Here is a 13,504-nt window from a genome sequence, read left to right as displayed (position 1 = left end):
CAGCTTGTCATGTCTCCTGGGTCACCTAGGGATGGAGGGAAGAATATGTCTTCGGCCCCCAGGCCTGGTCTGCAGTTCCTGCCCCCAGTAGTGAGCCCCACTCACCCAGCCAGCGTGGCAGACGGATGGTTTTCACGCTGAAGCTCATGTGGCTTCGAATAAACATCCATGTCGTGACTATGGCAAAGATGAGGGCCAGGAGGCGAAGCACACCTGCTGAGCAAGGGGATGCTGCCAGGAGACCACAGAGCCAAGACCACATCGCAAGACCACGTGTGAATTCTTCCCAAATCCCACAGACCCCATGCTATAGGCTCAGACCACATCCACGCTGGGGACCAGACCATGGGACCATGTGGTAAGACGTGTGTGAATTTTTCCAGTGGCCAGCTGGTGAGATTGTGCTGCCAGGTCATGTGGCAACATTCCCCCATGTGGGTCCCCTGGGAGAGAAAGTTAAAAATGTAGCTGTCTGGGCTCCACTTAGCCCTCCAGAGAGAGAGAATCTCTAGCAATGAGGCCAGCATTCTGGACCTTTCTGTAGCCCCTTAAGGGGAGGCCTGAGAACTGCAGTGGGAGGGCAGGACTCTGGAAGGGGAGCCCTGGAACAGGAGTCAGGAAGGCTGTGGCCAGTGCTCAGGGCAGCCAGCAGTGCTGTGTGATTCTGAGCAGGAGCTCAGCCTCTCTGAGCTGGAGTCCTTCGGGCACAGAGCAGACATGGTAACACCCTTGCCCCTGAGCTTGTTGGCAGGGATATTGCAGTTGTCAAAAGTAGGCAGCCTCCAGGTGGCTTGGGGCTGCCCAAGCCACAGTTTCCATCAATTCTCCCTCAAGGCCTCCACAAATAACCGCACAGTGGACTTGCTATGCAGCTTCCAGAAAAGCCACAGCTCCCTGGCCCGTCTCATGGCCAGATTGCTTTCTGATTCCCCATCTGATTGGGGAACAACCCCACACATGGGGACGAGCCACCTGGAGTTCCCTTTCTTTACAGGGACCAGAAAGCAGGCTCCATTTCACATCCCTGCTACCTTCTGAATCAGACCCACCCATTCTGCTCTGAGTCTCGAGGCGCAGGCCCAGCTGTGGCACCCCTCCCTCTGACCTCCCTGTTGGCATCTCCCCTGCTCCTCAGCCCCGAATTCAGCTCTAGAGCCTTGAACTAGTCTCTGACTACTCCGGTTGGGGAGAAGGCCCACCGGGTCCTGTGGGGTGGGATGCAGGTCTGTGGGGATCCCTGGTCCTCAACAGCACAGCATGGATCTAGGCACCCAGAAATCCTCTTGGGTATCAGCTCATGTTCACACAGCACTCAATTTTGTGTGAGCAGCTTTTGAATACATTATCTCAGTTCATTCTCTGAGTAACGCTATGTGCTGGATACTATTGATTATTCCCATTTTACATATGAGGAAACTGAGAGGCGGTCACTTCCCCACTGTCACTTAGCTAGTAAGTGTCAAAAGTGGGGTTTAAACCCAGAGAAGTAAGCTGACTTCAAAACCCTGTGCCCCTGACTCCTTACAGCTGTTCTGGAATGTAAATAAGGCAGGTGCATTTCCTGTTTGCCACCTCAGTTTCCCTATCTGTACAAAGGGGGTACAGTATGAGGGTGTGGACCAGAAGGCCTTTGCCTCCCTCGCGCCCAGACTTATGGTATAAAAATTCTAGAACAGCCCTCCTCGAGGTAAATATTTTTGCCTCTAATTTCCAACCAGGCCAAGTGTTTCCAAGATGGGCACTCTCAATGATCCCAGCCAGGTGGGGCTTCTGTGCAAAAGTTCCTCCTGCCTTTCAGCCTAGAGACAGGAAGTTGCCTCTTCCACTCTTCCAGCCTCTCCTGGATTGCTTTTCTCCTGGAATTCGGGCCTGACCATTTGAGAACAGATACAGCCAAATCACTGTAAGCCCAGGATGGGTGGACAGAGCTGACAGAAAAATGACTCCAAAACCAATTTCAGAGCCTACCTGACACTCTCATCCTGTCCAGGTGAAGGGTGGCTTGGGGTCAGCTTCCACCTATGGAGAGAAGAAAATCCAGTTGGAAACTGGCATCAGGTCTGCAAGTGACCAGGCCTGAAGATGAGGGACAGGGACCTCTAACTGTGGAGATCATAATTCTTTCAGTTGGGTTCCTCACCACCTGCCATATGAACAAGAGGGCAATTTTCCTCCTTTCCTGTCTGCCTCCACCTCTCCTTCACTCTTGCCCCTGGAGTTTTATATTCAATTCTCCATGTTTTTTTGAAGTGCAGAGATTAGAAAGTAGAGGAAGGTGTAGTCTGGTAAGCCACTGTCTTTTGGGAGATTTGATTTATTCACTTATCCATCTATCCACTTGTTCATCCATCTGTTCACCCATCCATCCAACAACCCATCAGTTGATTCATCCATCCATCCATCCATCCATCCACCCATCCTCTATCCATTCACGTTTCCACCCATCTCTCTATCCTCTGTCTACCTGTCCATCCATCCTTTCAGCTGTCTATTTGGCCCTCCTTCCCTTCCTTCCTTCCTACCAGCCAGCCAGGGAGGTTGAGCTAGCTAGCTGCAGTGAAAGCATCAGGGAGCAGAAGCCCAAGCGATCTTTGTTTATTGTACCAAGATAAACAGTAATCACAACTCACATATTACAGGTGACTTTGTGCCAGGTGCCATCTATGCATTATCTCTTTAATCCTCACAACCCCCATGTTAGGGATGAGTAAGCAAGACCCATCATGGCTAAGCCCAGGATTATTCAGCTTGCAAGGGTGAGAGCCAGAATTCGGACGCAGGTTTCTGGCTGCTGAACACTCCCTGACACCCCTCTTCCTTCGCCCTACTGGGGTCTCACTGCCAAGAATTTTTATCTCAGAGGAGGGTTGAAACCAAAGTTTTCTCCCTTATTCAGTTCGGAGCAGGGCAGGGTCATCTTTCTTTCCACCTCCTCCTGTGTCACCCCCCAGGTGCTGGGCAGTTACCAGTGATTTGCAGCTTTGAAACCCCCAGGAGGTCTGTGGAGACTTAGAGGACAGGAGATCTTTGGTCCCAGACTTCCCACACCAGCTCCAAGGCAGCAGGTAACCTTCTCTGATTGTGATGACCTCTCCCACAACTCTTCCTGCCCCCTCCCCACCCCAGAGTCTTTATCCTAAAAATCCATCTCAACAGACATGGTCTCCAAAGTTCAACTGCCAAAGGCTCAGACCTGAGACAGGAGACTGGGCTCATGCCTGGCACAGCCCCCAACACCCTCTTCAACCTTGAGCAAGTCTATTCGCCTCCCTGGCCTTCCATATGTGCACTGAGAGGTGCTCGGGCTGAACCAGTCCTTAATATTTAAGCAACAATAACAGCAACAGCAACTGCAAAACCACACTTCCTCTTGTGAATTGTAACAGTCCTCCCACCACCCCGATCATACTCCTCTAGGGCCTTCCAGGTTAGAAAACCAAGCTGTCACCTGGCTCTACCCACAGAAAAATTGTGGAACTTTAACTTCCTGAAATTCAGATTACCAGCTTTTTTTTTTTTTTCCAGATAAAAAATATATTATGATCACGACTACGCTTTGGATGCGACCTACAGTCCAGGAACCTAGGTTCCTGGAGGAGACTCAAAAGACATTTGGAGGAACCCCACGTTAGAGGAGCCAGGAGAGTTGGTGGCTGGACAGGATGGAAGGACAGGGACAGGGTCAGAGAGATGGGGTTGGATGGACAGACAGACAGACATGAATATTCACAGAGGGTGTGTACAGAGACATTCCAGTCTGGGACAGAGTTGAAGGGGGAGAGGGAGAGAAGGGGAGGGTGGGAAAGAGAGGGAGAGAGAGAGAGAGAATGAGAAGAGGGAGACACAGCAAGTACTTTTAATATGCACACACACAGATTCAAAGAGAAACACTCAGAGACAGACAAGAGAGATAGGGACAGAGACAGAGGTAGGGGACACACACCTGGGCAGAAGGCTAGCCTCTTGCTGTCCTGTCCATGCTGAGCAGGAAATCTGGCTTCAGGGCAGTGGGGTGGAGAGGGGCAGGGGCCAGGGGCCAGTCCCCATTGGGTGGTGAGGGCTCCCCAGCCTGCTTTTCCTCTAGGCTGAATTGCCCTCCCAACACCTGCAGGGCTACCTGGTGTCGTGAGTTTCTAGCCTGCTCACCCTGGCAGCCAGTGAGTGCTCTGGAGCTGGGGCCCAGGACTGGCCTGCTGGGGTGGGGAGGGGGAAAGACACTCGGAGCAGGTACACAGGGTGGAGCAAGAATCCCTCTGTAGCCACCCAAACCCAAAAGAGTGTGTTTTCTCCTTCTTCCTGTTGGAGATTGTCCCAACCTGTTATTCAGGTTACAAAGTTGCCCGGCAAAGGAACGAGGAGAAAAGTTCTATTGCCCTGGATGCTTACCTAGCCAGCCTAGCATGGCTAAGTTAGTTTCGAGGTGGTGTGTGTGCAAGTGGCAGTGGAAGGGGAGGGGGCAGGGCTGGGGACAAGGTGGGGTTGGTGAAGGCATGAATCACCGCAAGCCACCCCATTCCTCCCATTATCTGTCCTCACTGTCCTTGGACCTCTTCCTCTGTCCTGCCCTTCCCCATAGCTCCCTTCTCATTTCTGGCTGCAGGTCAGCCGTGTGTGTAAGCCCCAAGCCTCTCTTTTCAATGGCGGGCCTAGGATGCCGGGCATTGAGGAAGTGCTGGATGAATATTTGGAAACTGAATTAATTGAATTCTTGCATCGTCCTGGAAGGTTAGAATGATTAAACCACCAGATAGAGAAGGAAGTTGAAGTTCAGAAAGGGCAAGTCACTTGTCTAAGGTCACACAGTCAGTTGTGGAGTGGAGCTCATTTCCAAAGCATTCTCTGAGCATCCCTAGGAAGACTGGCGGAGACAGGGCTGTGAGCAAGACAAGTTCTGGAGCATCCTCAGGCCCTTGCACTTGCGAGTCCCTCTGTCTGAATACGGTTCGCCTGTTTCTTTGTCTGGAATACTCCTGCTCATCCTTCAGGTCTCAGTGGAGAAATCACTTCTGAGGAGCCTTCCCTGACTCTCTGAGTCAAGGTTCAACACCTACGTGTGGTCCTGGATGGCAGCACATCCATCATGGCAGCCCACCCTGTCATAAGGGTCTGGCCAATCAGAGCTTTGCAATTTCCCTGTGATTGGTTCAGGAGTGAGCATGTGACCCAAGCAAGGCCAACCAGACTTTTCCCTGCGATTGATGTATGGGAAACTGGGGAGAGAGAGGCTCTCTTCTCCCTGGAGATGCTAAACTAGATGTGATAAGTCTGGGACTACTGAGGTCCCATCCTCAATCACTATGGTGCATCCCTCCTGTGGTAGACGTGTCCTGCCAGCAGATGCAAATACAGGGGCAGAGCAGCTGGGGCAGTGCATGTGATCTTGGTCTTAAAAGAATCAGGCAGTGAAAGCCTGTGATACTGGGAAAAGAGGACGAATTTTTGGATCAGACAGACCTGGGTTTGCCACTTACTAGTTGTGTGTTTTTCCACACATCTCTCCAGGTTTTGATTTCTTCCTTTGTGAAAAGAAGGTGATGCTATCTACCTGTCCTGGAAGGGATGTTGGGCAGTGAGGCCACCTGTCTGGAAGGGGTCCGCCGGCCTGGCAGGGTCCACTCGTCTCTTCCCTGTTGACAGGCCCCCTTCACTCTGCTGCCTCTCGCTAGTGCACCTCCAGGGCACGATTCCTATACGGATGTTTGTTCTTTCTGCAGACCCAAAATGCCATCACAGCTTCTTTCTGCCTGCCGGTCTGTGACATTTCTTAAAGGCCCTGCAGGAGCCAGGATGTCAGCGCTTCCTGTTGCCTGCGGCCTTCTGTACACAGGGCCTTTAATCTCAACCATGACCTGTCCCAGAGCCAAGATGGACAGAGAAAGAGATGCTGTCTCTCCAGGCTGAGAAGGTGGAGCAGTGCACCCCGGTGGAGAAATAAGTGGCTATTTTCCCTGCTTAAATCCTGGCTTCTGACCCTTCCCCGGCATTCTGTGAATCTCTCCGTGAAGGCACCTTGTCAGCCTTCACAGTCAGCCCTGATTTTCAGGCCAGCTTCCCCTCCAGGGAGTGGCTCTCTAAGGCCTTCTTCATCCTCGGCCTGATGCTAGCACCGAGGCACACAGTAGGTGTGCAGTAAATGTTGTTGGAAGGAAGGAAGTGGGTTTCCATTTGGGAAAAGAAACTGGGAGGTAAAAAGCTAGGAGCTGCTCCCTCCATCTAAATAACTTCCTTTTTTTTTTTTTCATCTCATTCCTAACATTTTTCTCCGAAGGAAGTCTGCCCAGAAGACATGCTTAGACTCTAGAACCTAACTAGTCTCTTCTGGAAATCCACGTCCAGCTATTTTCCTCATTATCCTGGGAAATTCTGCAGACAGAGTGTGGTCACCAGGGGCAGAGGGGTTCTATCAGTTCTTCCTCTTCAGGCTTCTTTCTGCTCCACTTGTCTCTACCAGCAATGCTGCTTGGGCAAGGATTCATTGCAGGGGGTGAATTCTGTGTGCATGAGTGTGGGAGATGGAAACTCTACAGAGATAGTGACAGGGCTGAGGGAGACAGACTCCAAAAGAAAGAGACAAGACTGATGTAGAGAGACAAACAGAATGAAAAAGAAGCAGAGACACTCAGAGACTGGAAGTGACTGGCATATTAACAGACACACAGGCACACCTGTAGGCATACATGCACGTGAGTCAGGGCACTGCCATGGGTCCTGCCCTGAACCAGGGGGTGTGCAACCCTGCCTAGACCCAGTTGCCCCTTGCTATGAGTCTCCCATCACCCCCAAAAGCCGTCCTGAACACCCGCAATTGTGGCCCAGGCCTGTGTGAAGGAATCAAAATAACCAGAGGCCCCCTTTCATCCTCTAAATGGTCCTTTTTATAAATGCCCAATATTTATGGGCAATTATTGATCATGTCACCAATACAGAGGGGGAGATAAACAGCGAATAAATCCATAAACACTAAGACTGGTGGTTTGAACAATTTGTTCCAGTGACATTTATTTTGGAAGGAAATAAGCCCATTATTCCCATTATGCCCTGTTTTAATTTTATTTATTGGTGTTAATGGTTTTCTCCAGCTCTGGCCAATGGTAGAATTATTGGGCCAGTCAGAGCTGCATGGCAGGAAATGCAAGAAGACATGAAAAAGTGCAGGATTCTGAGGGTTTTTACTCCTCAAGTTCCTGGGGTGCTTCCCAGAATAAGATAACAAACGCCACATGCCAGATACTACCCTGAGACTCTGACTTATTTTAACTAATTTAATCTTACAACAGCTCAATGAAGAAGTAAGGGAAACTGAGGCATGGGGTCAAGTCACATAGCTGGTGAGAGTCAAAGATAGAAAAGATCCCAGAAGTAAACCCAGACGATGTGTGTCAGGAGACCACACATTCTTAACCACTTTGCCCAACTCAAGCACAAGTTGTAAAGGATCACATAGCAAATATTTGGGGCTTGGCAGGCCATATGTTCTGTTACAACTACTCAACTCTGCCTTTGTAGGAGGAAAGCAGCCACAGACAATGTATAAATGAATACATGTGACTGTGTTCCAATAAAACTTTATTTATAAAAACATGTGGCCGCTGCATTTGACCTGCAGGCTGTTGTTTGCCCACCTCTGCCCTAGGTGTGGCCTCTTTTAGCTCCAGGTGGACCTGAGCCTCAGGTGTTCCTTTTGCTGAGCTTCAGCCTGCCTGGCTTTGGCTCAGCCAAGGTGAGGGAGAAAGGAGGCTCCCATGGGATAAGAGTGAGTTTCTAAGATTCTGTTCTTCCACCCCCATGTCCCTCACCAGCCAGTACCCTCCTCGGGGGGTGGCTCCACGAGCTTTGCTTACTTGGCAGGGGTCAGCCACCTCTCCCCTCTCCTCAGATAGGTTTTAGGGAGACTTTCCTCCCATTCACCTGACAGATCATCCTCTGAAGGTGACACGCTCAGTACCTGGCACCCAGGTCATCCTCAGTAAGTGGCAGCTCCAGTCATATTTGCACCTTTCGACTTTGCAGAGGCCTCGTGTGGCCTGGGAATTGGGAGTCTGTGTAATGCGGTGGCTAAGAGTGGGGGCTTTGGTGCCCATCTATGTCCTGCCATGGGAGTGTGGACACAGTCCTCTCTCGGCCTTAGCTTCCTTTCACATGGCCATCACGATCTCTAATTTAGTGAAGATTAAAGGCAAGAATGCACCCAAAACCCAGCACCTGGTACAGAGGAAGTGCTCTGCAAGTAACAGTTGTGAATCAAGCAGGCCTTCTTGCCCTCTGCCTTGGAGATGCTCCTCACACCCTCCATCCCCCTTCTCAAGGAGGCAGAAATAGGCTGAAGAAGAGGGTGTGCTCCACATGGAAAATGGGTTCCTCCAGGTCCCAGCAGGGCAGCTGGAGAGAGAGGAAGCCATCTGGACAGACATACAGCCCTTTCCCTTCCCTCCAGTGTCTGAGGGGATGGGAGAAATATCAGGATACTGGACATCTTCAGGTCCATTAGCCCCAGAGGCCAGTTTGTGCCCCAGAATTTCTCTTTGCTGAGAGCTGGGCGTGTGTCCCCAGAGAGGACTAACTGGATGAGGGTGGGGCTGCGTGGAGTATCTGGGTTAACCCTCTGGCCCTGCAGGCCTGCTGCTGGCCTATCCAAATCACTTCAGCAGGCCAAGCAAGAAGCATGAAGAGATTCACCTCCCGCCCAGTGGGTAATTTATTCTTTTCCATCTGAGACAGCTGGGTCTTGACCTCTTTAACCAATGTGGCAGCCTCCACAACGAAGTCGACGGTGACTTGGGAAGCCATTAGGAGATAAGTCTTGCCTAGGAAGGCACGGGATCAGGATATCTCACTGAAGAAGTAATAATCTTAATAACAATCACAATAATAATTCTAATAAGTATTATTAGTATTCTGCCAACATTAAGCCCTGTGTCTTTTCATTTAATTTTCCCAACAATCTTATTGGCAGATTCTTTTTCTTAACTGCATTTACCATTGAGGAAAGAGCTTTAGAGAGAATAAGTGGCTGGTCCAGAGTCACATAAGTAGAATGACTTATGTGGTACTGCCATCTGTGACTTTGCTAACAGTAGTTTAATAAAGTAGGGGCAGTTGGAGTTGGGGTGGTGGATATCTGTTTCCCCTTCTTCTGCTGACCACCCTAATTTTCCTTTGGGAATCAACCCCTCCCTCCGAGGCAGTTGGTGGGGGTTACTCCTTTCTCTGGCTCCAGGGGTGACTCTGTGGTCCTGGCTTAGCAGATGAGTATGATCTATCTCTGGGTTGCAGAGATGGGGTCAGACACGGGCAGGTGGCCCAAGCCAGGAAGACCAGAGCCTTCCTAGCACTTTTTGTTTGTTTTTGAAATGGAATCTTGCTCTGTTGCCCAGGCTGGAGTGCAGTGGCGATCTCAGCTCACTGCAACCTCCACCTCCCAATTTCAAGCGATTCTCCTGCCTCAGCCTCCCCAGTAGCTGGGACTACAGGCATCCGCCCCCATGCCCAGCTAATGTTGGCCAGGCTGGTCTCAAACTCCTGACCTCAAGTGATCCACCTGCCTCGGCCTCCTGAAGTGCTGGGATTACAGGCATGGGCCACCATGCCTGGTCTCCTCCCACCACTTTCAAAGGACTTTCCAGGAGAGAGGAGCTGCCTTTCTGTTGGAGTGGCTAAGTTGAGATGACACTGAACTGGAGATGTTATGTATATCTTTGCCACCACATGAGCACAGGCTGTCTGAGCATAGAACAACATGGAGAAAAGGCTCCCAGAGATGGACACAGAGTGCTGGGGGTGTCATTTGAGTCCCCAGATCTGCCTTCTTGAAGTCAGAATTATCTCTGGACTTTTCTGTTGTGTATGTCAATACCCATCCTTTACTTGTTGGGCTGGTTTGAGTTGGTTTCTGTCACTTGCACCCAGAAAAGTCCTACCTGATACATGATTTTCCCATTTCAAACTACAGTTACATCTGCAAGAAAGACTCGGATTACACTCCCACCCTACCCCTTCCCTCCCGAGGTTTGAACACTTCAGTCCTCATGGGACCTAAAGAATCAGGCCAACTCTTGGCTTTTTCTCTGTGTCTTCAGCAACAACCTCCTTCCTGATGGCTTCCATACCAGAAGCCACACTGCTCCTGACATTTTCACCAGAACATTCCTCCAGCACAGAACCAGTTGTACCTGCAGAAAGGTCCAAGGCCTTGGTTTTGCGCCTGGCTCCCAGCCTCTCCCTGGCCCTGCTGGGTGACTCCCAGCCCCCAGCTCCATGCCTCTGCTCACGGGGCTTTCTCCACCAGGGCTGCCCTCACCTCTCCTCGCCAGAGGAATCCCATACTTTGTGGAATGTGGCCTCCTTTGTGAGGTCCCCCTTCTGTGGCCTGTGCAGGCCTAGATCACTCCCTCTGCAATGTGTGTGCATGTCCGAGGGAGAGGAGTGTGGTGGCCAACAGCATGGATCCTGGAGCTGGACTGCCTGGCCATAAAGCTTCTCTCTACCGTTCATAGCCTTGCCACCTTGGGCAGGTTACCTCACCTCCTTAGGCCTCAGTAGTTCACTGCAAAATGGGGATGATAAGACCTCCCATGCACAGTTATTGTATTTAAGCCAGCTAATCCATGTACAGTACTTGGCACCATTCTATACAGTCAACCCTCCATATGCATTGCCCAATTTTGGGACTGCCGTTTGTACTGATCACGTAGAACTTGTTCATATCTCTTGTACAGTGCGGTTCCTGACTCCTTCTACTCTCAATTTATCTGATAGGCTGTGAACTTCCTGAGATGGTGTCTAATCATTTCTGAATGCCCAGTTCCATGCAGACTGCCTGGAGCATAGGAGGTGCACAGCTTGGACAACAGCACTGTCCTATATTGTGCACCTACTACGTGGCAAGCATCATGGTAGGTGCTTTGCACACATTGTCTTTTTCAAAATGCACACTGTCAAATCCCAAGGAATTTATTACCATCCTCATTCTTTTGAGATAAGGGAGGGTCAGACAAGCCAATAAGATAGGCAACTTGCCTAAGGTCACATGGTTGGAAAAAGGGCAGAACTGGGATTCAAATGCCAAAGGCAGGGTTGCTGTCCCCACAACCTCTATGTCTTTGTCTCCCCAGACCACACCCTTGGTGAAGCAAACCTTTGAGCCTCCAGAAGCAAGGGATTGGCATCAATTGTAGGAAATGTCTGCCCCGCTCCAGGGCACCTGCCCTCTGGGACTGCAGGCTGGGTGGGGGCTGCCCACTTGAAGTCTCACCAGGCCTGCCAGTAGTAGATAGGTAGGTCTCCTCCAAGGGGGAGCAGCTGCCCCAGCACCAGAAGTGTTGGCAAATGGTGACTTCAAGCATCCCTCACCCCAAGGAAGTGTCAATGAGGAAGTTAGGCCCCTGGGTTCTGGAGGCTTCAACATTCCTATGGGAAGCAGCAGGGTCTGTGTGTAAAGACGGAGTTGAGCTCAGGAAGAGGTGTGCACACGATGGCCATAAGATAGAAGCCCCTAAACCTCCAGGTGCCCAAGGGCAGACAGGCAGATGCGCTGATTTGGGCAGATGCTGAGCAATGGCAAACTCCTCCCTAGCTGTGCAGACCTGGGCATGACCACCTCACTGACTTCACCTTCCACCACCAGCTACTACCCCTCTCCTGCCTGAGCTGCTCTGCCCTCCTCTTTCTTTCCTCCTGTTCTCCTTTCTCAGAGACTCTCCACTGACTCAATCTTTTCCTCCCCTGCCCTTCACTCCTGAAGGGCCTGACATTCTCTTGGGAAAAGTCTGCCCTGACTCCCAGGCTATCCCCATGGTGTATGTCAAACTGTTTTGAAAATGACTATCTGTGCAAGTTTTCCCTTTCTGGTTAGAACCATGTATGATACCTCATCTTGTTAATCATTGTGTCTTGTTTACCTGACACGCAGGAACTGCCCAATTAATGCTCACTGGATGAATCATCTAGAAGGACACTCTTGTACCCATGCAGCCCACTTCCAGCCATGGACTTAGAATCCACTGCAGCATAGAGTCAGTGTGGCATAGTGGGCAGGAGCAAAAGCTTTGCAGTCAGATTGCCTGGGCAAGTTATTAAATCTCTCTCAGTGCCTTGGCTCCCCATCTGCAGAATGGGAATAATCATGGTGCTTTCCTTGTAGAGGTGATAGGAAGATTAAATGTGTTATTATATGGAGAGCACTTAGCACATCATACATGTTATTTTATGTACTTCAGTGATGATTATCATAGTTGCATAGACAATGAGAACTTCAGCGATTGATAGGGGATATTCAGACTCTCCCATTTTATAGATGAGGAAACTGAGTCTTAGTGAAAGGGACTAGCTCAATATTACATAGCTAGAAAATCTCTCAAGTTCATGCACCTTTGTCATAACTTTTCAGATCATTACCTTATGAGAAAAATGAGATTTGGGGCCAAAGAACAACATTCCTTTCTTTTGTATTCATTTTTCAAATATTTGTGTGGCTCATTGTTGATCATCAGAATGTGTTTTTTGAATCAATAGATGAGTGAATGAAAGAATAAATGTTGAGGGGCTCCTGTGGTTAAGGAAAAAACCCTGCAGTGTGGGTTATCAAATCCCTAGCTGGCATGCCCTACAGCTCCTTCTTGTGCCCATGGCAGACATAGCTAATCAATCATATCATGCTTTAGCCTGAGCCCGAACCCAGCCCCAGAATCCTTCTTATTACAGTCTAATTTCATTGATCAGGCTTGGTGCCTCAGATGAAATCTATTTGCCTTCCTGAGTCTGATCTCAGGAATCTCTTCGATTATGTGGTTTCCTTCTTTCTTTCCTTTCATCATTCCATCTCAGGCTCTTTCACTCCTATTTCCCACCCTCCCCACCTCCATTTTCCCCTCTGTCAATCATGTGTACCTGGAACCATAGCCCTTTCCATTCTTGGGGGGACGTACCCGAGGGCTCGAGGCTCCCACTTCCCTGCTTCGATGGAGAAGGCGAGGTGGTCCAGCAGGTGCCGTGGGTCCCTGACCAAGCTGACTGCCACCCTGGGCCAGCTTCTGACAGTCTCGCCTCCCAGTTGCTGGAGGGGTAGTGGCCTCACAGGCGGCCCTTCTCTAGATGCAGCGGGCCCAGAGGGTGAGATGGAGTGTTGTGGGCCGCCAGTGGGCCAGCTGCTCCTGCCCTGCGCAGGCTCTGCCCCTCCTTTGAGGAAGTTTGCCATCAACTCTCTCTGCCCTGTTAATCTCACAAGGAAGGAGGAAGTTTATTCTAAGTGCTCACGGGGGAGGAAATGAGTCTAAAGTCTTGCCTGGCTGAGGAGTGGCTTAGAGCCTGGCTGGGGCCTGGGGAGAAGGGCCATGCCTGTTCCCTTCCTGTGGAGCTATCCTGGCCTTGGCAAGGGAGGTTTGGGTGGGAATTCAAGCAACTTAATCAGGAATGAGATACCACAATCTGCCTTCGAAAACAGCCAAAAAACCTCACAAAAAACCCGACCCTGTGCTAACAACCTCCCCAGGCGATGGGAGGTGTGGGG

General features: G+C 50.4%; 1 protein-coding gene across 1 annotated transcript in view; it reads right to left on the bottom strand.

Moving 5' to 3' along the window:
• The window catches only part of FAM3D (FAM3 metabolism regulating signaling molecule D), a 31,889-nt gene extending 18,767 nt beyond the window's left edge, over positions 1 to 13,122 (bottom strand). Inside the window, exons 1-3 of the mRNA XM_055294580.2 lie at positions 12,924 to 13,122; positions 1,969 to 2,019; positions 106 to 213 (exon numbers count right to left, since the gene is read on the bottom strand). Of these exons, the coding sequence (XP_055150555.1) occupies positions 106 to 213; positions 1,969 to 1,981 (121 nt within the window). The 5' untranslated portion in view covers positions 1,982 to 2,019; positions 12,924 to 13,122. The remainder of the gene's footprint in view (positions 1 to 105; positions 214 to 1,968; positions 2,020 to 12,923) is intronic.
• Between the last annotated feature and the right edge of the window lie 382 nt (positions 13,123 to 13,504).

The sequence above is a fragment of the Symphalangus syndactylus genome, chromosome 1 (genome assembly GCF_028878055.3).
Source record: "Symphalangus syndactylus isolate Jambi chromosome 1, NHGRI_mSymSyn1-v2.1_pri, whole genome shotgun sequence".
NCBI classification, from domain to species: Eukaryota; Metazoa; Chordata; class Mammalia; order Primates; family Hylobatidae; genus Symphalangus; species Symphalangus syndactylus.
Note: the sequence above shows the minus strand (reverse complement) of the source record. Positions and strands in the feature narration are given on the sequence as shown.